We start from the raw sequence: 24,791 nt of genomic DNA, 5'->3' as shown, positions 1-24,791 counted from the left end.
GTTGACGCGCGGACGGAATTGTGGGTATTGTAGTTGCAGAGCGCAGCTGCAGCCTCCCCTCCCCCTTATCGTATGAGGTCATACGCCGCGTTCAAGTCACATCGATCGGCCCGTACACACTAGAAGTTAGGGAAACCGTTCACTGTCAGCCTCGATTTAATTCACATATATTCTATTTTCTGGAGGTGTTTGTTTCTTCCACAGAGTGACATGAGTTAAACTACAAAAGAGGCAATCCGTTGGAAAAATTATTGCCGGCGGTTACATCTAAATAACATCCAATATCTATATAGAATAAAACGGTAATGTGGCTTTCTATAATAGACTACACACACAGTTTCTATTCTGGTTTCACTTGTTTCTCTACAAATGTGTAACAATACAATGAAGCTAATTTGGGCTATTTACATGGAAGGCCTATATCTACCAGTGGTAAAGCAAATTACTAATGGAAAAGTACTAATACCACACTGTTAACACAGTTAAAGTAGGTTAGGCCTAAATGTTGTTAAAGGGACATTGTGTATGCAGGGTATTGGGTATGCAGATATTAAATTAGATTATTAAATATAATGTTCAGAACTATATTGTAATCAGTGTATTATCACCCGAAACTAAGAACACACACACAAAGCGCGAGCAGCTGAGGTGATGTGAACCAGGTAAAGTGAAGGATACTCAGAGTTGACTGCAACTACGCTTGTTACTGTAAGTGCAATAAAATATTTGCGAGAAATAAGCCAATACTTTATCAATACATCTGTGAACATGTAAACAAAAGTGAAACCTAATTCAATCGGCCACCACCACTATGTTTACACAAGCACAGCATGAAAGATCGGACAAAAGCTTTTTTTGTAAACTTCACTGCTAGAGACAAAGCAGCCAGGTGGACAGAAGACAGGAGGACAGAGGGGAGGAGGAATGACTGATACTGGCGATACTGACAGATGTCTGTGTTCTTCATTCTTTATAAACTTCACTCAGAAATGTTATATATTTTATTGACATTTTACCTTTGTTTCCAGGGAGATATTAATGACTTTATATAGTGACTTTGCCTTTGTTAATATAAATTTTGCTGCTCTACAAATAATATTTAGCTATATCTAAATTATAAATAACTTCTAAATCTGTTCTGAATTAATTTGTTTTTAAAATCTTATATATCTTGTTTAAAACAATTAGGGGAATGAGGAGTATTTAGTTGGTTGCAACCTGCCACAAACTACTAAATGACACTAAAACTTTCACACCGTCCCTTTAAGTATTAAGAGTAAAAGGTGAAGGTTATAGCCTGCTATCTATATCTATATTATTGGAGTATTATTACGTATGCATTAATGTAAAAGCAGTATTGTGGCAACTATCACTTTCATTATGGGTTTATCGGCTGACTATCGTTTTGTTTGAAAAAATTCGGAAAATAGTGGCAAATGTGTCACAATTAGGCTACACAGAGCTCAGTGACACCTTCAATGCTCGTGTTGTCCAATCAAAAGTATAATTAAAAATTATTAAAAATAATAAGTAATAAGTACAAGCAGCAAATTCTCATATTCGTGCATTAATCTTGTTTAATTTGTAAAGTAACTAAAGCTGTCAAATAATTGCAGTAAAGTAAAAAGTACAGTATTTCCCTTTAGTAGTTGTAGCTTCGACATTCCGTGAATGCAGCGTGAAAGGAGGATCCTGTCAAAGAAATTGCATCAAAGTGGGTGGGACGTGAGAGCAGCTGTAAGATATAAACTGTAGGCTTCTGCTACGTTGACGCTTTCACCTTTTGACGGGCTTCACGTGGATACTTTGTCTTCAGGACAGGTAAGATGGTGTTCAGGGGTCGGGCAGTCATGTTGTTTCTTTGGTGTTAAGAGTTATTGAATTCGGCGGAGTAGAGCTCAGACTGAGGCGGTTGATCCTCCGTCTGCAGGGTGTGCCCACCAACTTCATAGTCAACTGTTCATAAGTGCTCCGCTTCCTGAATCACTTTGGATGCGACTCTTTCTCAGCATTTTAAATAATCCAACTAAGCTATCCGGGAAATTATAGTGTAGATGTTTAGAATTTTGGGGAACACATTTCATTTTCAATAACTTTGGAAACTATGGTAAAGACTTTTCAGTCTTTGCTTTTAACATAGGATACAGCGGACTAAACGTTCTCACTATTGCTCAATATCCAATAAACTTGCTGACGTCATGAAATAAAGTAATATCCAATAAATCATGCATTTGAGATTGAACAGTTGGATTCAGGATACTCATCCCAGGTATAGCTTTGACAGGTGAATGACCTTCAAGCCCCGACACACACAAACATATACAATGGACACATTCACACAATTAAAGTGAACTAGAACACACTGATGTGGTTAACACGTGGAGCTAACCCACATTGTGTTTGTTCAGAAGAGGATTTCATAATATTTACACTAATTGTGCTTTAGAAACAGGATCCAATTTGTGTGTATTTACATCTGTGGTCCACACACATGTTGTGAAGTGTTTGTAGGAGTCAGTATTTACACCACTCAGGTGTGGCTGTTGACCTACACACACTATGTTTGATGAGTGAGTGTCTCTACTCTCAAATTCCAGGACAGGTGTCCCGTTTTTGTCTGAAAACTCCATTGTGCTCGAGTGAAAATGGAGCAAGGTCTTGTCAAAGTAAAACATAAGGATCGTGTAGACTAAACGAGTCTTCTCAATAACTAAATGAATTTTGACAGACATATGATAACTATATCAGAGGGTAAGTTGATCCCTACTAGCAGGAAAACTCCTCCATAGTGGCTCTCAGTGGAGTAATTACAGGTTTGTCCAAACAAACAGCAGCTAAATGAGATTAGCTCCTGGGACGACCAGCTCACACGAGGGACACGAGAGAGCCCATGACCAAAAGTGTGTGATGGAAACTCTCTCTAAGATTAAGTGCATACAACATTGATCAGAGGTTAATGAGGGTCACATGTTAACAATTTGCTGCCTCCAAACACTGCACTGAATTAGTTATTTTTGTGTTATAAATGGATCATTATGCGAGTGACAAAACTAACATTATGTATTTATTCTTTTGTAGCTTTCTGCACCTCCAGTTTGGAAAATCTTTATTCTTTGTACAATGGCAGCGGTGAGTCCGTCCTATAGCTGATGCTCATCTGTGCTGAACAGACAATAGTCATATAATCAACTGCATTTATATTCATTTGCATCACCAGCAGAGACTTTACACTGGATATGAGACACTTTTGTTGTGCTTGGTTTTGAATAGGCCTGGGTAGCAATTCAATATTAACATTTTCATCTTTTATTATAACTCTATTGTAATAAAATATGAACATTTTCATCTTTTATTATAACTCTATTGTAATAAAATATGAAAATGTTCATCTTTTATTATAACTCTATTTTAATATGGTACTGTTGTAATTGCTACTGTAACTGGTGATAAAAGTCTTAACTCTACTGTCACCTTTGTTTTAAACTAAACAGACACAAATTGTGGTATGAAATTATAATCAATATAATTTGTAAGTTTGCCTTTTTTTTCTCTTGATGTTACTCTTAATACTACCGTGCAGTTCAATGTAATTGTCAGCAGTTTAGCCAATTAAATCAGTGAAAAGTCATAAAGCAGTGAAGAAAATTTGGTCTTTTTGATTGAGACAAAAATTGACCAGCTGTGGAAATGATTCTAATTGATGTATACAAATCCGCTATGAATGACTCAAAAAGACATTTCACAGCTCTTAATTTTTGTCCTGCATTTCAAATGATAAAATATATCTCTTTCTGACACATGAATGATCCCAGTTTTTTAAAGACATATAAAAAAAAACTTTTCAGACTTATTTGTCTGAAAAGTTTTTTGATAAAACCCTCCATAAACTACTTACAAATTCTTAAAAGCACAACTCTTTCTTATAAAAATCCAAAATCGTTCATTTCAAAAGCTTAACTGCTTGACACAAAATGTCTCCTACTTCACTGAACAGTACATTAATGTGCAATGGATGTTTTAAATCCCCACACCTTGACATCAGAGGTACGCTGAAAGGCGAGCAGAGAGAAACATTCTCCCTGTGAAAACAGCCTTCTAGTGTCAAACTGCACATACATCCTCCTGCACAGCGATGGTCAAACATCCAAGTGAAAGCAAACACATTTTTTTAGTCAAAGGGGAATTTAAGTGTCTTTCTGTTTAATAAATAAATAAATGTATTTTTTGTCAATTACGATCAGATTGGAAAGCGTGGAACAGTGACTGAGGCGGCCGGTTTTAATGCCGAGGCAGATGTCCAGAGTCTGAGAGAAGCCATGAAGGGAACTGGTGAGTGATCCAGCCGCTGTCATCCAGAAACCATCGGTAGCTAAAGATGTGTTTGACTGTGTCATTAAGACTAAGCCTCCATGAGGAAAATTACTCTTTTCTTTGGCCTCTCTCCTCCTCTCCAGGAAAGTTTGAAAACTAAATTCAGTGTGTCGCGTCATGGCAGCTTTAGGTTTTCTATTTTCATAGCCCATTCGGCTGAGAGCGTCCTTGTACTTTGCCTCACCTCTACACACTGTGTTGTAAATTTTCACTTCTGATATGGAGGGAGGATTAATGTTGAGCTTGCTGATCATGCAGGAAGTAGGAGTAAATTAATCTCATTATGGGTTGCACTGTCCTGAAACCATGTTGGCAGGTACGCACCACTCAAGGAGAAACACCCTAACAAACATTCAGGAGCTCATAACAATGCCACTTCTTTCTCTTTCAGCAGATTTTCAGCATAGCATGTTGATGCTGTTAGGGTTGGCTAGTGTAATCATCGTCGCCTGACTCTAGTTTGAGTGCTATTGAAAGCAGATGGTTTCTATGCTGATGCAAACAAACAACTGTGTGTGAAGATTATCTCCAGGGTTGCAGCGCTGATGCCTGATTCTATGTCTCATGTCACATTGGGGCTGAATGATTCTCCAAGTATAGGAATATATGATAATTTAAGATGAATAGCGCTTCAGGTTATGAGATTCTGTATTGTATTATTTTTTTGCAGGCACTAACGAGGAAGCTATCATCAAGGTTCTAGCACACCGTACTATTACCCAGAGGCAGCGCATCAAAGAGGCCTACAAACAATCAGTGGGGAAGGTGAGAGTTTTGACTGAGCTGTACTCAAAGGCAGCTTTTCAACATCAGTCCACATGCATGAAGCAGGAGAAGCACAGAAACAGCAGCTGGAGCGCCAGAGGAATTAAAAAAAAAAGCAGCCTTGATGGAGACTATTGGCAGCAGCCGTGGATGTGTCATCTCTTATTCCATTGTGTACACTCTCAGTCTTTAACTTGAGGTTGCTGTGCTAACATAGTGCTGATAATGTGCAAGTTAACCATTAACTGTAAAGCAGAAATGAATACCCCCCTGTAAACAAAGACCAGGACAGAGAGGGCCTTGTCTTCTGGAGGAAAGTCAAATTTCCCCTGCCATAAAAAAAGGAAAAAAACAGTGAACTCGCAGAGGTACGCTTCCCACTGGTCGTTTCTTTGTTTCATGATTATATGGATCAATATATGAACTAAAAGGGAACTTGGATGTTTATTGTATTTCCATAATGAGATAATAAACCACTGTGCAGTGTCTGGTTAGAGGTCGATAAAGTTATCTGGAAGTTCCACAGAGGGAGCTGCAGAAAAAAAACCCGGCAAAGCAGAAAAAAACCCCGCAACGATTGTTAGCGGACTACTCGCAGGCAGAAAGAGTGAGTCATGTTGCACATATGGTGACGCCCACATGTGGTCACATAGGCAGTGGTGTGTTTCACAAAACTGTCTCCAGAAACCACACCCTCTAGTGGAGACAAGTCCTGCTGCTGGAATGTGTGAAGTCATGTCTCATGTCCACGCTGGCAGCACAAATCCCAAACACAAAGCCAAGATTTACTTGTTTTTTTTTAATGTGAAGATAATTAGCTTTCGTTACAGATGCCCCACTTCACTTAAATTATTGAAGTAGTTGGAATGACTGGTGGGCTGTTTTTTCCTGCTAATCCATCTGCTCCCGTCCTCCTGCAGGACCTGGCTGATGATCTGTCCTCGGAGCTGAGTGGGAACTTCAGGAGTGTCGTTCTAGGTCTGCTGATGCTGGCCCCAGTGTTTGACGCCTACGAGCTGAAAAGTGCCATGAAGGTCAGAGTTTAGGATCATATGATTGTTTGTATTGTTCATATCGTCAACAAATCCCATGAAAAGACCAAAGCCAATCATGAATTCACCCTCAAACAAGGACTGTTTGTGTACCGTCCAAAGCCTGATTTATCTGATTTCTCTGTGCCGTAGACACACCGTTGCACTGAGTGACATGTTCCTTCATTACAATCAACCTTAGACAGTGTAGTTCATTTTTAATCAATCATTTTCATTTAGTCAATCTTGCATACACCTTTCTGCTGCCGTAAAAACTCATCAGTGCATCAAATGTGTATTTATCTGCAACTGAAAGTAGTCCCCAACAAATACACAATTTAAAAAAACTACAGGGCCCCGCTGTTTTAAGTAATTATTAAGACTTTTTTTTAAATAAGTGTGTATTGGTGACGTCTCCAGTACATGTAATTGGGGCTGAGAGAGAAACACTTTTTTGAATGGGATTTGTTGACAATAAAAAAAAAATATAGAATCCCACCACACTACATTTCCTTTAGTTCATAAACGTCTCATATTCTCAGTGTAAAGCATCTCACACCCTCATGTCTTCTTGTTTCTAACGCGTGTCCAAATCCATTCATCAACAGGGGGCAGGAACTGAAGAGGCCTGTCTTATCGATATTCTGGCCTCAAGGACAAATGCTGAAATAAAAACCATCAATGAGTTGTACAAGAAACGTAAGTGTGTCGCTTCCGTGAGCAGAATTTAGGATGTCAGGTCGTGGTACGTCTCAGTGTCGGTCGGTGCCTATGGGTTGTGAATGATATTCGATATTGTGTATCAGTGACAGAGCCTCTGTTCTTTATTTCGAGATGCAATGACATCCGTTATTAGAAAACCGTGGCTGGCATAAATTATTTATAAAAGCCATTGCTGCTCTCTATGAGGCAGTTTATTGTTTGCGTAGTTGTTCTTATGTGGTTGCAATGACGGCAGTCGGCAAGTATTGTCAAAGTGGTTTTAAATGTCTTTCAATGTGTATAATACATTGTTTTGTGGTGCTTTGTGTTACATCTACATTTTATATATGAACAGTCTGGTGAATTTAGATCACAACCCATTTCATATTGATGAAACTGTATTCAGTTGTAAATATTTGATTTCCAAACCTCATTATTTTTTACTAATTTCATAGAAAGCCATATAGTATACGGTGGCTCGTTATGTCAGTTTGTATTGATTGTTTTGCTCTATAGTTGTTAGAATTGAACAAGTATTTGATGACGTGCTTTATATTATATTTATATTTTATATTTATATTTTTGTTTCATGGCAGAACATGGAAAAACCTTGGAAGACGCTGTGTGTGGAGACACATCAGGAATGTTCCAGAGGGTTTTGGTCTCTTTACTGACGGTGAGCAAACATTAGCCCATAACCTCTTCTGGCTTTGGCCAGTGTGAATGTTTTAGTTGCACAATATTAGAGATCACAAAGAAGAGCATTCTATAAATTGTAGATTCAATTTGATGAAAAATGTAGGTCAAGTAAAAAACAAGTCAAACTTCTAAAGTAGAGTATAAGTATTCACTTCCTTGCTGGAAAGCATTTGATGAAATACATTTCCTTTTGAGTTGATTTGTAACAAAGAAAGAATTTTGAAAGTTGTTTAGATGCGCAAAATGACTTAAAATGTCAGTGAGATGTTGGGGTGACAACCTTATCAACCATTGTCTGTGGAGGAAGCAACAGTCTCTTCTGCATCATAAAAACAGAATCCGTTTCCTCTTTTTACCGCTTCCCCAATGTTGTGCAATCCTACACTGGCTTTCTGTTAAGCTGTTCTGTTTTCTGCATCGCAGGCCGGTCGGGATGAAAGCGACAAAGTGGACGAGGCCCAGGCTGTTCTCGATGCCAAGGCAAGAGTTCAGGTTCTTCAGATGAAAGTATGCGTTTCAATTATGGCTCCCAGTTATTTCAACGTTTGTGATTTATAGGAAATCTATGAGGCTGGTGAGGCACGATGGGGCACGGACGAGGTTAAATTCCTCACGGTGCTTTGTGTGAGGAACCGAAACCATCTGCTACGAGGTATTCTTACCGCATATTCACAAACACCATGTTAAAATCTAGATACTTCATATCCTTGTGTTTATAAGGGAAAATACTATATTTTACTTCATGTAGCAGACTCTGGGGATTTTACTGACCCACAAACATTAGGATTTTTGCCTTCAGTGACAAAGGTTACCATTAGCAATTCATTCTAAAGACAAATGACTGCAGTAGTCACGGGTATTTATCGGCTTCAGCTCCCATCGACAGTGATGGAAACATGACAAACGGGTGGACACGTTAATTTTCGTCCCTTTTCCAGTGCACCACTATGTGACATGCATGTGTGAATATATAAGAAATAAATCAACAGCGATTCGGACAATTAGAATATATTAACATACATTTAATATGATCTCCTCAAAGCCACCAGACTTCAGTCAGACATTTTACCACACTGTCGTAAAACACACTTCATTCATTCAAACTCGACAGAAACAAAAATCCTTAAAACCATCTTTGTCACAGCATGGCATTCTCACTATGGGAAAGGAGTCTTATTGCCTATTTATAGCGGGTTTTCACGCTTTTTAAAAACCTGCATAATGTTTTTTTTTTTAAATTATTTTAATTTTCATACATGAAGTGTGTGGCGCCATGAGTTTGATAAAGAGAAAGCAGTGTGTGACGGTCGTCTTCCTCCTTTAGTGTTCGAGGAGTACCAGAAGATTTCTGGGAGAGACATTGAGGACAGCATCAAGAGGGAGATGTCTGGATGTCTGGAGGACGTCTTTCTGGCCATAGGTTTGTTGCACTTATAAAACAGAGCTTACACACTTCCACCACTGAGTTTATTGTATCCATGTTGTGAGAGCTTTGCACCTCATGTGCTGGGATTTGTTTTTGCTTTACAGTGAAATGCCTAAGGAACAAGCAAGCGTTCTTTGCAGAGCGTTTATACAAATCAATGAAGGTAAATATTTCATGCTTCTAATGGAGCTACTATACTGAAATGTGAAATGAAATCTATCTATGTACCTATCCTTCTATAAACTCTAGCGCCATGTGAACATTGTGTCTCTCGTCAGGGGCTGGGCACTACAGACAGCGTGCTCATCAGAATAATGGTTGCGAGGGCGGAGATCGACATGTTGGACATTAAGGCGCAGTTCCTGAAGATGTATGGCAAAACTCTCTACTCCTTCATCAAGGTGAGGCACTAAACACTGGGGGGCGGGAAATACTCGAGTCAGCAAAAAACTCTGCAAGACATCAGCTGTGAGATTATTAGAATAATTGCGATGCATTGCCTTAATGTAGTTTTGAACTGTGACAAGACTTCAATGTATTACCGCGGCCATTTCAGATGGTTAAGATATATCATTTGAATTGTCTGTTGTTTTTTTTAAAAGGTCTTGAAATCTGAATCAGAATATCAAATTTTTTTGTCAGTTTGGATTCGTGACACTGATCGCAGTTATTCCCTACACTGGCCCTTTTTAAGTCTCACAGATCTTTTCCTCACTGTGTAGGGAGACACATCTGGTGACTACCGCACAATCCTGCTGCAGCTGTGTGGAGGCGAGTAAAAGAAACCATCAGAACGACTTCCAGCTCTTTATTTCACATTATGAGCTATTATTCTGTTGAAGACATCCTTTATCTTACTTTCTCTTCTTCCATGGGTTCACATTTCACTGATTGAACGTGCCTTGTTTTATTGTTTTAACTTTAATACCAATTAAACCAAAGACCAGTGACCTTTTACACGTCTGTTTTCGTTATTGATCCTGTGTTAGGGATTAATTAATGGTATTAGAGATATTTATGCTTCTCACATCTCTAAGAACATAAAAGATTACGGCCTCCAGCTGCCGGTCTTGTTACAGCGCAACATTTTCATCACCGTCCAGTCAGTTAAGTGCATTTGTTTTAATTGGTAGCAATTACTCATTTGTTGAGTCAGCCCTTTGTCATTTGACTCAATTACATTAATGGGATACCAGCTTGATTTGGGAGGCAGTAAAATGTGTTCTAATCAAGTTAAGGAGAATGTCCCATAGCTCATACAAACTTACAGTCCTCCATCTCGCAGCATGACGCCTGGGAAATATTCTGCTGTGGTTGCACTCAAGGAGACCACTAGGTGGAACTAAAATAACAACATGAAGCTGCCGGGAGCCCAGCAGTGCAGGAGAATCTATCATTTGTTTGTGAAAAGTAAAGAGCTCAACATCATGTTTTTTTCCATTTAGCTGCAAAATATGACTCACCTACAATTTTGTTTCTGAGTAAAAACTGTTGTGATGTACAATATGTTCTTCCACTGTCCTTGGGCAACGTAAGTCTGACTCTCTTGAATCTGGCTTGTGCTGTGTACATTTACATAAAAAAAAAAAGTTCAGATCAGTTCAGATCCCTGCAGTACACTCACTCTGTGGCACCAACAGAAAGAAGAACCATCACTAAACCCCCATCAGACCAGTCACGCTATTAGACAGCCAAAACGACTGCATCCATTTATGTCTTTGAGGGGCTGCCACCCTCTGTGGCCATCTGCTAAAAGCCTCATTTAGTCACTTCAGAGCATTCAGACGTTTTAAAGGCAAAAGCTGATCCCAGAAAAGAGTTTATTTATTAAACATTGTCTCAGTTTTACATTTGTTTTTTGCAACTTGTTTCATCTTTGTATCCTTACGTGCAGCAACTACGGTTGCTCTTTTGCAAATGTTAAATGTGTGACATAAAATACCACTAGTATGTCATTCAAATGAAATGCTTGCAAAATAAATGCTTCTGCTTCATCATGCTCAATATAAATTCTTTTTACGAATCTTCGTTTATTTGAATTCATGGCATGAAGTCTATTCATTCATTCAGAGGATTTGTTGTTTTTCATTGTGTACGATAAAACATGATCCAAGATTAATTCACTTAAAAAGACCATAAAAAAAGAGAAATGTTTCTACAGGACAGCCAGAGAAACCACTTCCTCTATCAACTATACTTGATGTGAATGTGAAGAAAGCATCACAGCCAGAAATGTTTTATTTTATATGTCTGTACATTTGATTAAAAAGAAGTTATGAGGTTTGGGGCGTGCAGGAAATCCTTGATAAATGTAGAAAAGCCCAAACAGATAAACAAGAGAGACTAAGTGTGTACAGCAAACAAAAACATCATAGGTCAAATATACTGAACACAAGGACACACAGGAAGCTTGTTCAAATCCACTTTCACAGCATTATAAATATATCTTAATAATCCTAATGGAGAATGAGCACAATACGGCAATTACCACCATGGCAACAGAAATACCATGCATGGTAATAGCAGACATCCTAATGCTTACTGTACACTCAACCTTCTGGTGGCTGACATGTAGGAGGTGAGATGAGTCATAACAGAAGATAATTATCATCGTGCAAACAAAGAATAAGTCAACGCTCCAACTACTGTCTCTTAAACCCTGGTGCAGCTTCAATGTTACCTTGAGACAGAAAGCATTGTAAGATTGAAGTGTCATCATTACATCATGAATCAATTTGTTATTAATCATTAATTCACTTTAATAAGGCAATGCACTGCAGGTAAAACATTGTTTATTTTATGCACATCCAAAATACACATTTAAGTGTTTATTTTACTACACTTTGTCCATTTGAATCTGTAGATATCTCAAATTCACCTAAAGTTAGCATTATATAATGACTAATTTTCTTTTTTCATTCATAGCCTGGTTTATATGACATTCTATTCCTAAGACATGGTGAATGTTTATTTTTATGGCTCTTGTATTTTCCGATTTATGGAGTGATAAAAAAAATACGTCAACAAAATAAAACAAAATAAAAACAAGGATTTTGAATGTGGCTTTACTCTGTTCCTGTCCTGTTTGGTGGCTGATCCAAAGGACACAATGATGGATGTGCAGAGAACACACTGGATTATTGCAGAGTAGAACTGGATCATCAGCTCCTGAGGTAGGTTGAGCTTCTTGAGGTGGCGCAGGAAACACATCCTCTTCTGGGCCTTTTTGCTGATCGTGTCCATGTTGGTCACTCACTGCATCCGATTTGTCAGGAAGTTTGTGATTCAATGAAATGATGATGTGGAAGCTGAGACATTACTATGTATGAGTTTGGAGCAGAAGATATCTGGGGTGATGGTGTTGACTGCCAAGCTCTGGTATAAAAAATGGATCCCAGCGTATATATGTCCCTGAAGAGTCGAGGTGAAGCGGGATGTAGTGCAGTCTCATGTTAACTGCATCATCCACTGATCTGTTTGCCCGGCAGTCCAACTGCAGGGGGTCCAGTAAGGGTCTTGTGATGTCCCTCAGACAGGTCAACACCAGTCTCTCAAAAGATTTCATGACCACAGACATCAGGGCGATGGGCCTGTAGTCATTTAATCCTGTAACGTGGGGTTTCTTTTGGACCGGGATGATACTGGTGCAATTGAAGCCCGACACACAGCTTCAGTTATCGCTTGAAGATCTGAATGAAGATGGCGGCAAGCTTGTCAGCACAGACATTCAGACAGGAGGGCGACACGCCATCTGGGCCTGGTGCTTTCCTGATTTCCTGCTTTCCTGATTTCCTGACATCCTATTCACAGATCCTGAGCATAGGTGTGGGGTCAGTGGACAGGGGTGAGGGAGGTGCAGGTAGTTGATTGATGTCAGAGTCAGAGCTAAACATTTCGAACGCATTAACAGGCCACCTATGGAAGAATATGGTCCCGCTAAAGACAATCGGAATAAGACCAGTTGGTTCGAGGATTTAGCCTTGTAAAAACAACATTGTTGCTGCGGTCAAAAAACGATTTGCTCTCCAGTTTGTCGCACAGAAGGGAGGCATGTATTAACAGGGTGGTCTAATGCCGTTTCACACCATTTTCTTACGTGACGGGATTTCATGTTCAGAGACTGTGGCGATGATTAAAAGGCAATGTGAAGTGCCACTACGAGACAAAGTACAAATCTTTTGAGCATACGTACCCACTCAAATCCAAAATGAAGGCACAGAAAATAAACAATCTAAGAGCCCAATATGATCAGATCATGTCTGTGGCCCAACAATGATGTTAACAGAGAGGAATAGAGCTGAAACAAGTGGGTTCAATAACAGATAAAATCCCTGAAGACACATTTTTCTTTTTAGAAGATGAGAAGAATTAAATAACGTAGCCTTTTTGGGTGACATCACTTCACACCTGAATGAACTGAATTTAAAGTTGCAGGGCAATTCAGTTAAATTTTCTAAAATTAAGTACTTCATTTTAAGATGCACATTTTTCAAAAGCTTTCCATGATGTAATTTATTCTTAAATGCATCCCTTATTTTTTACTTGAAACAAGAGAAGAACATTTATTTATTATTAGATTATGTATTATTTATAATTCATCCAGTTCAATATAAAAACTGACAATAAATATTGTTTAGATATGATTCAATTGCACGTTTTTATGAGTTGTTGACTTCATACATAGGTTGATAAAACTGTTGGCTACTTCAATATATGTGGGACTAAATCATAGAGCAAGTTAGACATCACTGTGATGTTCTGGACCTTTGCATGAGGAAATTCTCTCCAAATGGACCTCATTGACCATTTAATTGGACCCCCCCTGCTATATTACATAAAAAAAAACACAATCATCATCATATTTTTCCTATTCTTTTAAGGTTATGACAAGATGACAGATATTTAAGGCATCATTCAAATCAAGTAAACTATTCTGGCAAGCAGTCTGTCTGTGGCAGGATCCGATCCACACTTGAAATTCACAAAAATGAATTAACTTCTATCTTTAACTATAAATGTCCAAATTATTGCATTTCTCAGTGTCCATACTAACTCTGACACTCGGAGGCAAAAGGATTTCCTGCAGGTACGTCTCTAGTCCCACCCCCTCTAACAACCCGGTAGACACTGATTGGCTAATAACAAATTGACACCTGGCCACCCGTGAGAAGTTCAAGAGCTACTTAAAACAGAGGATATTTCACCAGTCTAGCAAACTATACATCTTCCATATTATGCTGATGCAAAAGTTATTACACAGCAGCTTTAATTCAACCATCACACATTTTGCATATGTGTTAACATGCATACACAATATGTTAACAAAATTAGCAGGGTACTATATTTGTAAATGGGGTGAACAAAACATTAAAAAGACCTTTCAATACAATGCAGTACAGTTCAACACCGGCGTAAACTATAACCTCAATAACAATGCAAGGCTAAATGGTGCACTGTTCCTTTAAGGTGTATTCACTGCTCAAATAATATTTGTCCACGTTCAAGCAGAGAAGAAACAGACCGTCTCTTTTTAATTGCCCTCACAACCTAACTTCATGTCCTTTTCTCTAACACATTTAATTAGCAGTAAAACTGCATACATCTGAAGGCTGTCTGGGGTAGCTGCCTGAAATTTGATTAGAAAGAGAAAACTCAGGTAGTAAACTGTGTGACAAGGTCTCACCATCCATCAAGGTATTGTGCAGGGCACATGGAAGACAAAAGAACAACCAGGAAGACAATGTCAGTAGTCAGAGACTGTTCTAATCACAGGGGACAGCAGTAAACCTGAAGAGAGTCAATTGAAACCCCAGCAGTCCACAAAGCAATGGGATCGGGGGGTGGGGGGTGGAGACGATTGTAAGGCCTTCAGCCACCACAGGACCCTGCAAAAGTCATGAATAGAACTTTATTCTAAGAAATAAACATAAAAAGACTAATTTGCCAAAATCAATCTAAACGACGACTGATGCTAGATGCAGAGAAAAGCAAACACTAAAACTCAAAGCCATTGAAAAGCAGGCATTAACCTTCACCACGAACAGCAGCAGCAACTGTAAAGGTTAATATGAAAACGGAGGAGCCAAGGGAAAGTTGTTAAAGACAGGGATTATAAAAAACATGCGGGGGATGATAAGCGGCATCAACACGTAGTCGTGTTGAAAAGGCTTACCTTTTCTCTGTTCAGGGCCAGCCACAGTGTTGTGTGATGTTCTGGGTGCTACAGTCAGCACATGATGTCTAACATGTCAAGCTCTTGATGTTTTAGAGCAACATGACAAACAACTGTTGCATTTTGATCAAATTTACACATCCAGCGGAGCAACATTAGCAATTTGTGCAAACTGTGCTTGTTTACATCAGCGCCTGATGCAGAGATTGGACCTCAGAAAGACTCCCGGTGGCAGAGTTTAGTCTAAGTACATGTGACTGGGGATGTAGAGATAACATGCAGCCTTATGGTGCGTTCACACCAAACGTTTGGTGTGAGCACGGCATAACTCTCACTACTGTAGCCAATTGTTAAGTTGTTTATGGTCTATTTAGAACAAGGAATATTTTTATGTTATTTTCGGTAAAAAAAAAAAAAGCTTCCTAAAGCATTGAACTGAACATTTTAAACTTTGTTTTTATCAGAGATTATTTAAAAAGGTGGAATTATATTTCCACTGCCTTTTTACAGGTTTTTTTGTGACAGCACCCCTATGTCACCACAGACAACAAGTCAAAGGTTGATACTTTCACCTGGTGGGTGCTTCAGTACTAGTCCTCTTGCGAGTATCTGTGATGACAATCATATCAGAGTCCCCTCACATCAGATCCTGTGTGTAGGGGGGTACATTATCAACAATCTTATAGTTTTTATATCTATGAGTTATAGGTTTGACTGGTTGTTTCATGCTCCATCTAACTACTACAGCAAAGTGAGCAGGGCCGCTGCATTCAGACGAGTTGGGAGTGAGAATGTGTTTCATTCCCTCTCTGCTCATCCAATTACATTATACTCATTTCAAGTCAAAATGAAGAGCATTATGTGGAAATGTTGCAGCTTTATATAATCAGTGTTTCTCATTTGTGAAAACACTTTGGGACACACTTGCATGAAAATTTGTTATTTTTAATACACTTGAGTGTTGATGATGGAGCCTATGGCGCCCCTGGCAGCAGGTGGTCCATCTCCTTGACTACTGATCACTCCACATTGGACGTAATAGCATTGACACTTCAACATAATTTAGCATCTTTTAATGGACAGGCTTTTTAAAAAAAAAGGGAAATCTCCCACTCGTGCTACTTAACTCCATCTGGCATACTTTTCTGGATGGAAGAATTGCACTGGTAGATAAACATGTTACTTCACACCAGAAGCATATTTCTCAGCACCGGTCAACTTAGCAATTCTGCTCCTCTGTGTCTGTTCACTCCAAAGATAGTGCGAACGAGTTTGCTCCGATATTGGTAGGAACATGTCCCTACAGTCCATAACCAAACCTACGCCCTTGCAGCCTCTAAAGCTTTGATAATTTTGTGACTATAGATCTATAGCCTCACAAATTTATTCTCTTTGTTTTCTCTCTTACTAGTGTCTCACTGATTGACATGCCTGGCAAAATAAGATGGCAGTGCTGTCACAGTGTAATGTGTATGAAATGTGTCACGCGAAACAGAGGCATACCTGCCTTCTGACTTCCAATATCAATTTTCCGTCTGCAGCGAAAATGTCATTTTCTTTTTAGCAAAAGAAATTAAACGTCTAAGCCTGACTGCTATTTGGAGCCGAGGACATGTAACTGTGAATCACAGTGCACTTCAAAACCTTTTATCCAGGGAGGGTTTGTGAACAATGGAATTACTGGAAGCCCTCACTTGTCGAAGTGGGAGTTTAAGGCATAATGCTTTAAATGGAGACATTTTTCAAAAGCAGATTCTTGAAAAATGTTCTCCAATTAATTTGCAATTAATAGGTTTTGCTGGGGAAAAGGTTTTGATACAGAATAGCGTTGTAACTGGCATGTTCAGATGACAAACTTACTGTCTTTCACTGAGATTAAAATGTAACTTTGGATAGCAAGTACAAATGTTAAGATTGTGACATTTTTGGTCACCTAGATAGTTTGCAGATCATTTTCTATCTATGCCAAAGCTTGTATAAAAATCACAACAATTCTAATTCCCAGTTTAATCAGCTCCATCCATAATCAATGATCAATGCACAATTTGTGAAAACAGTGCACTAACGGTACATAAATAAAGTGTTAAATCAGAACTGACAATGCATCCGTGCATGCATCGATAAACAATAATCAAGCCGCTCTCAGATAGAGTCCTGCACATGTCTGTGACCAGATCAATACATACCGTTATTGTCGTTATCAGTCCTGACCACTAACCAATCAGTTCAAGATCAAATGTCATCGTCATGGCCAACCCAGACATGAATCTTTTTGAGTCTCTGCCATCTTATTGGCTTACTGTCATTTCCACGGACATCTCTCTCTCTCTCTCTCTCTCTCTCTCTCTCTCTCTCTCTCTCTCTCTCTCTCTCGCTGTTTCTCGCTTTTTCTAAAACAGCAGCTTCTTCAGCTCACTCACTGAGAAGAAGCGCACAAGGAAGGTCCCCTCTTCATACTCTCACACTCAAGTCATCTTTACACGAAGAAACACCATCACAGGTGAGTTACCGTGTAATATTCTTTATCTGTATTTGTTTGAATGTTTATTCATAGGTAGCGGTAGTATCTTTTCTCCAAGAACAGAATAAGTAAATAACAAAAAAACAGAAATGTCATTAATGGATAAATATGATATCTTGGTAGTTGCAATAATACACTATTTTCACACCATCATCTTTTAAATGTCAAAATGTACAGTGCTTATGTTTGTTTGTAATTCAGGCAAAGACTTTATGAATCAGGAAATATGTATTTGCACACCCTGGGTTATGCATATGTATTTCAAAAATGCCATTCTTTGTTTTTCAATACATGTGTATTGACAGATATATGGGTAGGGGGTAACAGCATGTGCCAGAGCTTGGTTGTATCTAGACTTCTATTATAATGAGTAAAGCTTTGAATATGGTGTTCATATAATTGAGAAGGATACAGACACTGTGAACATGAACACATCTATCTCATAGGAAGAAAACAGGGGAAAAAAATGTCAGTATTATTACTTGTATTATTTTGTTTCTACACTTGTGCTATTTGGTTTCAGTTCATACTGTATGTGTAATCATATTCAAGGAAAGTCACTGTGGAGACTAAGTGTCTGCTGTAGAAGAAGAATGACTTTATTAATCCCCAGGGGGAGTTAAATTGTCTCACTCTTTTTTATTTTACAAACACACACAGGACCCACAGACATGCAGTTGGAGGGAATTAGCGCTTACGGGTTTGGTGCCTTGCTCTAGGGCACATCAGCAGTGCCCAGGAGCTGAGCATGCACCTTTCCAGCTACCAGTCCACACTCGGTACTTGCTCCGTGCTGGACTTGAACCGGCCACGCTCTGGTTCTAAACACAAGTCCCGACGCCCCATTTTAAAATGAAAGTACTAATTTGGTTTATGAAGATGAATATTCTGCATTTCATTTCTGCAGATATGATCTTTTGAACTGGATTTCAAACAGAATTGCTCCGCTGATGAATAGCAGTGGTCCGTCTGTAAGATGGACACAGCAAAGTCAGCATCCTTAATGCATCAAAGACATTCTCTAAAAAAATGACCTTCAAGATGAATCATCAGAAAAATCCCAACAAAAGATTCAAAATCATTTCAATGCACGAGTATTATTTTGTACGGTGTTTCTGTTATTTCATCCACAAATTGTAGTTTTAATTCAGTAATCTGATTCACCAGGTGACCGTGAAGTATAAGGTATTAAATCTCATGTCACAAAATGGATTTGAATGTATCTAAAAACAGTAAAAATATAAGACAATATGAAGTTAAAAAAGCAGTTCTTCTCTTGTTATTTAGAAATCAAATTCCAGACACTGCATGAGCCAGCTGGCGTTGAGTTCAACATATTGTTTTAAAGGGATTTTGCACTGAAGATTTAATATATAGAAATCTCATGTCAAAGGGAATGTTACAGTTTTACCTTTCTTTCACTATCCCTCTAAGCCATTCTCCACTAATTCACTGTGACAATAATAATCAGCAAAGAAACAAAAGTACAAAAAAATGCATGGAAATCCAGCACCCCAGTCATGTTGAATAAATGTTTCACTGATGCTGTACACAGTACTGTATGTCCTAGTGAAGACGCACAATGTTGTGCATTTAAATGCCTTCGTGATTAGACACCCTTCAATAATGTGGTATTCGCCTGAGAGAATGTTGGTAAAAGCATGATTATCCAATAATGGTCTTCCATTTTTGTAAATGTCATGAACAGAATATTGTTTACGATTACATCTACATTATGCATGCACCTTAGATTGAATACACTGAATTGACATTTGGAGAAGTTGTTAATGTTTTATAATAACAGCTGCAAATTACTGTATTTTGGACCGTGCAGGTACTGGCACACTGAGCTTTGCCGCCATGGTGGGCAATCACAGTGCTGGAAGCACACAGCCGTCAGTGTCAGGAGAACAGACAGATGGACACATTTATGAGGTTGCCGTGCAGAACGGCTCCACCAACCGCACCTCCCAGTTTGCAGATGTGGCCCTGCTGCAGACATTCAAGCCTCTCATCATCCCCTGCTATGTGCTCGTTGTGGTGGTGGCCGTCTTTGGGAATTACCTGCTCCTCTATGTCATTTGTCGAACCCGCAAAATGCACAACGTCACCAACTTCTTCATCGGAAACCTGGCCTTCTCTGACATGCTCATGTGTGTGACCTGCGTCCCTTTCACCCTCGCCTACGCCTTCAACCCACACGGTTGGGTATTTGGCCGCCCGATGTGCTATCTGGTGTTCCTCATCCAACCAGTCACAGTCTACGTTTCAGTCTTCACGCTCACTGCCATTGCTGTGGACAGGTGGGTGGATCTCTCTGCACTGCAGGAATGATGCCACATGACATTTTGAATTGTCTTTAAAGTTTTTGTTTTTTTTGGCCTTTCTTTGAATCCTCTTCACAGTGTAACTGACAAGCCAGAAATTAGACAACCAGGAAATTAAACAATTATCTGTCATCAATTGTCATTCATACGCATTTAGAAATTATGGAGATGTGCAGATAGATTGCACTTTTAATAATGCCACTTAAAAATGAACGGTTCATTACGCTTAATAAATGAATGATAAAAATAGGACTTGGTATGATTAGTATGCCATAATACAGGATGTAATGACTCCTCTGGTGTAATATATATATCAATAATCAAGTTTTTGTTAGCTCATATAATGAATCGGTAAATTAGAAACTTTAATTAACAGTTGAATTATAAATGAATCATATAATAAAAAATCACACATGTAGCTGCATGAGTCAAACTCATTTATTTTGTATATGTAAAAACTAGCTTGTAAATCATTTGTGAATTTATGAACAACCAAATGCAAAACAATTTGGGCTGCTTGCAGCAGTATGTGACTGATGGGCACAGACCAAAATCCAATTATCCAGCTTTACACTTTGTGCAGAGACAGAACAATGTGCTGCAGAGACACGTCCCCCGTAGACCCTTGAGATCCACCTACTCTGCTGCTCACTGTACTCAAAATTCAAACAGCTACAGTAAAGCTTCCTTCTGCATTTCTGCCCTCAAATTGTTCATTTATCTCCTTTCAGCTGAGCCGAAAACAGCAACATCAACATCAACAGAGGCTTCTAAGCAAAAACCCGCCTTAGCTTTTTACTGCCGTTTTATCATGTACCTCTGCTCAATCTTAAGAGTTTTAAATGGAAATGATTTTCCTCTTTTTCTTATTATTCTGTACAGGTCAAATTTAAAGCTTGGTTTTTGTTTGTCTTGATGTAGATCACATTGTGCTGTATATCCTCCACAAAAGGTGCTGCTATATAAATAAAGGTTACTATCAACATCATTATTGCACAGTTTTGCTTTTGAAAATGTAAACTAAATGCACTGCTTTGAGATTCTGTGCAGTTACTTTTAGAGCTGATTAACTAATTTAACATAAATACTTAAAATAATATCCTGTTCCTTATAAAATACGCAATCATTCATACATTAGATCAACATGCATTAACTAAACATGAGTGTTGTGCCCTTGTTATGAAGCACTACTCTTTCTTTATTGCAGATATTATGCAACAGTTCATCTCATGAAGAAGCGCACCTCTGTGGCCACCTGTGCCTCCGTGCTCACCGGCATCTGGCTGCTGTCCTGCGGGCTGGTGGCTCCGGCAGTCGCCCACACGTACCACGTGGAGTTCAAAGGGGAAGGCTTCACCATCTGTGAGGAATTCTGGTTGGGTCAAGAGAAAGAAAGACGTGCTTACGCATACAGCACCCTGCTGGTCACGTATGTCCTGCCGTTGTCAGCTGTCTTTGTCTCTTATCTCTGTATCACCGTCAAACTGAGGAAGTGTGTTGCGCCAGGCCACAGGACACAAGGCCAGGCGGGAGCTCAACAAGCTCGCAAGAGAAAGATCTTTCGCCTGGTCGCACTCTTGGTGTCTGCCTTTGCGGTGTGCTGGCTTCCTATTCATGTGTTCAATGTGCTGCGAGACATTGACATTCACCTCATTAACAAGCGCTACTTTTTACTCATCCAACTGCTGTGCCACCTGTGCGCCATGAGCTCATCTTGTTGCAACCCCTTTCTCTATGCATGGCTACACGACCGCTTCCGCACTGAGTTGCGGAAGATGTTCAAGTGTCATCATCGCATTGGAGTGCCTGCAAATCACTGTGCCGCCAGCGTGGTCTTGTAATTACCCGGTGAAGAGAATCCTTTGACATTATTTCAGTGTAATTTGCCGATTCTACTTAAGTACAAGTGGAGACTGTGTATGATAGTGCGCTGTGGAGTTCATCTTCTGGCACCCAGTAAAATTCACAGAAACGTTTGTGGAAATCCAGCCATTAGTTTAGTAAATGTTGTGTACAAAGACAATCTATTGGCTCTTTAGGAGAGGTCAATATGTTGGGCAGCATGGAGGTGTTCAGTCAATTTAAAGATATAAGATAGGAAATTAAAAAGCCAAAACATTTAGCAGGAGTCAATTGGTGTTCATCCTCCGTGGACCATGAACTTCAATACATTTTATTGCAATCCAGGCATTAGATGTATTTTGCGATAAAAGTCCAGAGCCGAAAGGGTTCATCTACTCAGAATCCATGAGAGTGCCCGATGCCCAGTAAAATTCATGGCAATCTGCCAATTTCATCAATATAAGCATGTTGTCACTAAATAAAGGGTAACATTCTGACTTATCCTCTGGGGACAATTAATATAAAAAGCAGATTTTATGAAAACCAGACCGTTAATTTGTTGGATTAAAAAAAAACAGCCTTTTTACTACAAATGTACTCCTCTCAATTAAACGTTCACAAATTGTGCCAATAAAACTGAGAAAGCTTTGGAGACATGAATGCTTGTGTATCTGAAATACTTAATGCAGTATATTGTTCATATGCTGCACATCAGACCTGTATGTAATGATCAAACATTATGGATGCAGAAGAGATCTTAAGCATTTTCTTTAACAAATTAATGAGGATACTATTTTTAAATTACCTTAAAAAAAGCTAGATAGCAGTTAAGCATGTTGAACAAAGTGTAGCTGTATTGGATATGAATACAAAATGTGACAGTTCAAATTGTGTTTGGAAATGGTCACTGCAGATGTGATTGTTTCCACTGCTGTCAGAACTAATGGTGTGGTGCTCCTTTCTGTCAAATAAATTACATTCATTAGCCTGTTCCCCATGGGCGTTCATTTTCTTAAAACCTGTAGTGGATGAATATGCACCTCAACATTATAATTCATCACACTATTTCCGATAGCAGTATTAGCTGTAAAAAATAAATAAAAATCATTGTGTGGTGGTTGGCTCTGTGTTGCTTTGTGTTCTCTGCTTACATTTCTATTGCTTCTTGAGATTTTATGCAAAATGAGCAAGATTGATTGTTTTTTCACTTCCATTATTTAGTTGCCATTATAGCCGTCAAGTCACCTATTCTGTATCCACATTTTTGTCTCCTTCCTGCAGACAGATTTATCTTTGCAGCAGTGATAACTCGACAAAATCAAACAAGTTTCAAGTGCTACTGTCATTATTTGACCTCCACCACAGCAGAATGTAAAACACATGTGCCTTTATTTCTGCTCTTTTCAATCAACATCTGATCGCATGAAGGGACTCTGTGATTACATTTTTTTGGGTGCACACTGTATTACGGTGTATTGTCTTATAACTTACTGTGTAAACTGTGTGTAGGATTTGTGATGTGATGTTCATAACATGTATGTTCTTTGATCTGTTGCCTGTACTAACACACTGTGGTAAATTGTGACTAAAAATACAGAGATTGAATAACATATCTGCTTCAGATCAATGTGAGTGCACAATGAAATTAAAGTCTATCCAACTTGGGGGTGGTTCCTGAATTTACTAATTAAATAACAGGGAGGACAGAAGTGTTTTATGCATATCAACTACACCCGTTTAGGACATTGAAACAATGTGAGAATTTATTGATCGTTTCAGCATGCTTGGTGCTTGCCAACAATGAAGTAAATTTCCTGCAGTCTAAGGATTTCAATTCTGCAGTCGTTCATCCGTGAAATAAGCCCAATTTAGCACAATTCTGTTTCTATTCAACACATTTGAATTTCTGGTCAAAAAGTGAAAAGATTAGGTGAGTGAGTAGTGTAATGGTAATTTTTTACGTAGTATAATTTTCTACTCAGTATATTGTATTCATGCAGAAGTCATTTTGCTCTGGACTTTGTTGAACTTCACCGTGTCTCTGTTGTGCAAAAGAATAATTCTCCCTTGCCTGTTCACATAGATAACTAACTGTGTTGTATGAGAATGTTCCATGCCAAGGCCTTTGGGCCGCTTGTTTTGGTTGCTGGCCATTTGTTTTCACTTGTTGTTCCTATCAGTCTGAGACCAAAAGTCTGAGACCGAAACGTCTGTAACATCGGCCATCGGCCCCCACCTTTGCTCATTCTGTATAAAGAAAGCTTGTTCACTTTTTTCGAGGTTCTTCCTCACTGAGACTGTACGCATTCTGTTGTGATGATTGAACCTTGATGATTCCGCAGAGAATAAATACTTAAAAGACAACCTGGTTTTTGGTAATATGTATTTCAGCATTAGAAGACTCACGCAAAGCGGGTATAGGATTTTTTTTTCCACCACAGTAGTAGTATTGTATATGGGCCTGAATGCTGTCAGCTGTTCTATACATAAAGAATAGTCATTAACTAGTATTCTAGATTATATTCCACAAGAGCTCAGCGCTTGCAAAAACTAAATAATAAATTAAACTTAATAAATCCCAGGGGCTGCTGTGATTCAAGTTGCTCTCTTCTTTGAAGAATTTGACAATTACATCACATACTCTGGCAGTGGAAAGATGGATTTTAACAGAGTAATCAGTCGCAGCTAATATTCAGAATGTCATGCTGGCATTTTCAGTGAATGTGTAATGGAGAAGTAATACCGTAAAAACCTTTTTAGGCGTTATGAAAGTACTCCTTGGTAAGTAGGTATTCAATCAACTCAATAAATGAAGGCTGCATCGGAGGCTCGGCATAATAGACCCTTTACCCAGCAGACGTCTTGATTTTGTTACGGCGACATGTTAAAAAGGCCTCTTAGAAGAAGCCCTATTATATAAAAAGTTGGTCTAATT

The 24,791-nt window shown here is 38.8% G+C and overlaps 2 protein-coding genes across 2 annotated transcripts; both read left to right on the top strand.

Annotated features, from left to right (window-relative positions):
* Positions 1 to 1,712: 1,712 nt before the first annotated feature.
* On the top strand, positions 1,713 to 9,951 carry anxa4 (annexin A4). Its single transcript, XM_068706045.1, has 13 exons — positions 1,713 to 1,821; positions 3,079 to 3,129; positions 4,242 to 4,329; positions 5,042 to 5,136; positions 6,057 to 6,170; positions 6,776 to 6,866; positions 7,466 to 7,545; positions 7,992 to 8,048; positions 8,127 to 8,220; positions 8,893 to 8,988; positions 9,099 to 9,157; positions 9,273 to 9,395; positions 9,717 to 9,951. Exons 2-13 carry the CDS (start codon positions 3,121 to 3,123, stop codon positions 9,771 to 9,773), a joined length of 963 nt encoding a protein of 320 aa, XP_068562146.1. The 5' UTR covers positions 1,713 to 1,821; positions 3,079 to 3,120; the 3' UTR covers positions 9,774 to 9,951.
* A 7,652-nt stretch (positions 9,952 to 17,603) lies between these two features.
* Positions 17,604 to 24,190, top strand: LOC137868634 (prolactin-releasing peptide receptor-like). Its single transcript, XM_068705512.1, has 3 exons — positions 17,604 to 17,666; positions 19,522 to 19,990; positions 21,222 to 24,190. The coding sequence occupies exons 2-3, from the start codon at positions 19,548 to 19,550 to the stop codon at positions 21,853 to 21,855; spliced, it is 1,077 nt and encodes a 358-aa protein (XP_068561613.1). The 5' UTR covers positions 17,604 to 17,666; positions 19,522 to 19,547; the 3' UTR covers positions 21,856 to 24,190.
* Positions 24,191 to 24,791: the final 601 nt, after the last annotated feature.

This window comes from Cebidichthys violaceus, unplaced genomic scaffold (genome assembly GCF_023349555.1).
Source record: "Cebidichthys violaceus isolate CVI_PGR_0920_01 unplaced genomic scaffold, fCebVio1.0.p SCAF_12, whole genome shotgun sequence".
Classification (NCBI taxonomy): Eukaryota; Metazoa; Chordata; class Actinopteri; order Perciformes; family Stichaeidae; genus Cebidichthys; species Cebidichthys violaceus.
The sequence above is the reverse complement of the archived record's forward strand: the minus strand, read 5'-3'. Positions and strand labels throughout refer to the sequence as shown.

Coding starts and splice junctions, on each gene's coding strand:
- anxa4 (XM_068706045.1), top strand. Junction 6,171..6,775: donor AGCTGAAAAGTGCCATGAAG/GTCAGAGTTTAG, acceptor ATTCATCAACAG/GGGGCAGGAACTGAAGAGGC. Junction 9,396..9,716: donor CTCTCTACTCCTTCATCAAG/GTGAGGCACTAA, acceptor CTCACTGTGTAG/GGAGACACATCTGGTGACTA.
- LOC137868634 (XM_068705512.1), top strand. CDS start 19,548: ATGGTGGGCAATCACAGTGCTGGAAGCACACAGCCGTCAGTGTCAGGA. Junction 19,991..21,221: donor ACTGCCATTGCTGTGGACAG/GTGGGTGGATCT, acceptor TCTTTATTGCAG/ATATTATGCAACAGTTCATC.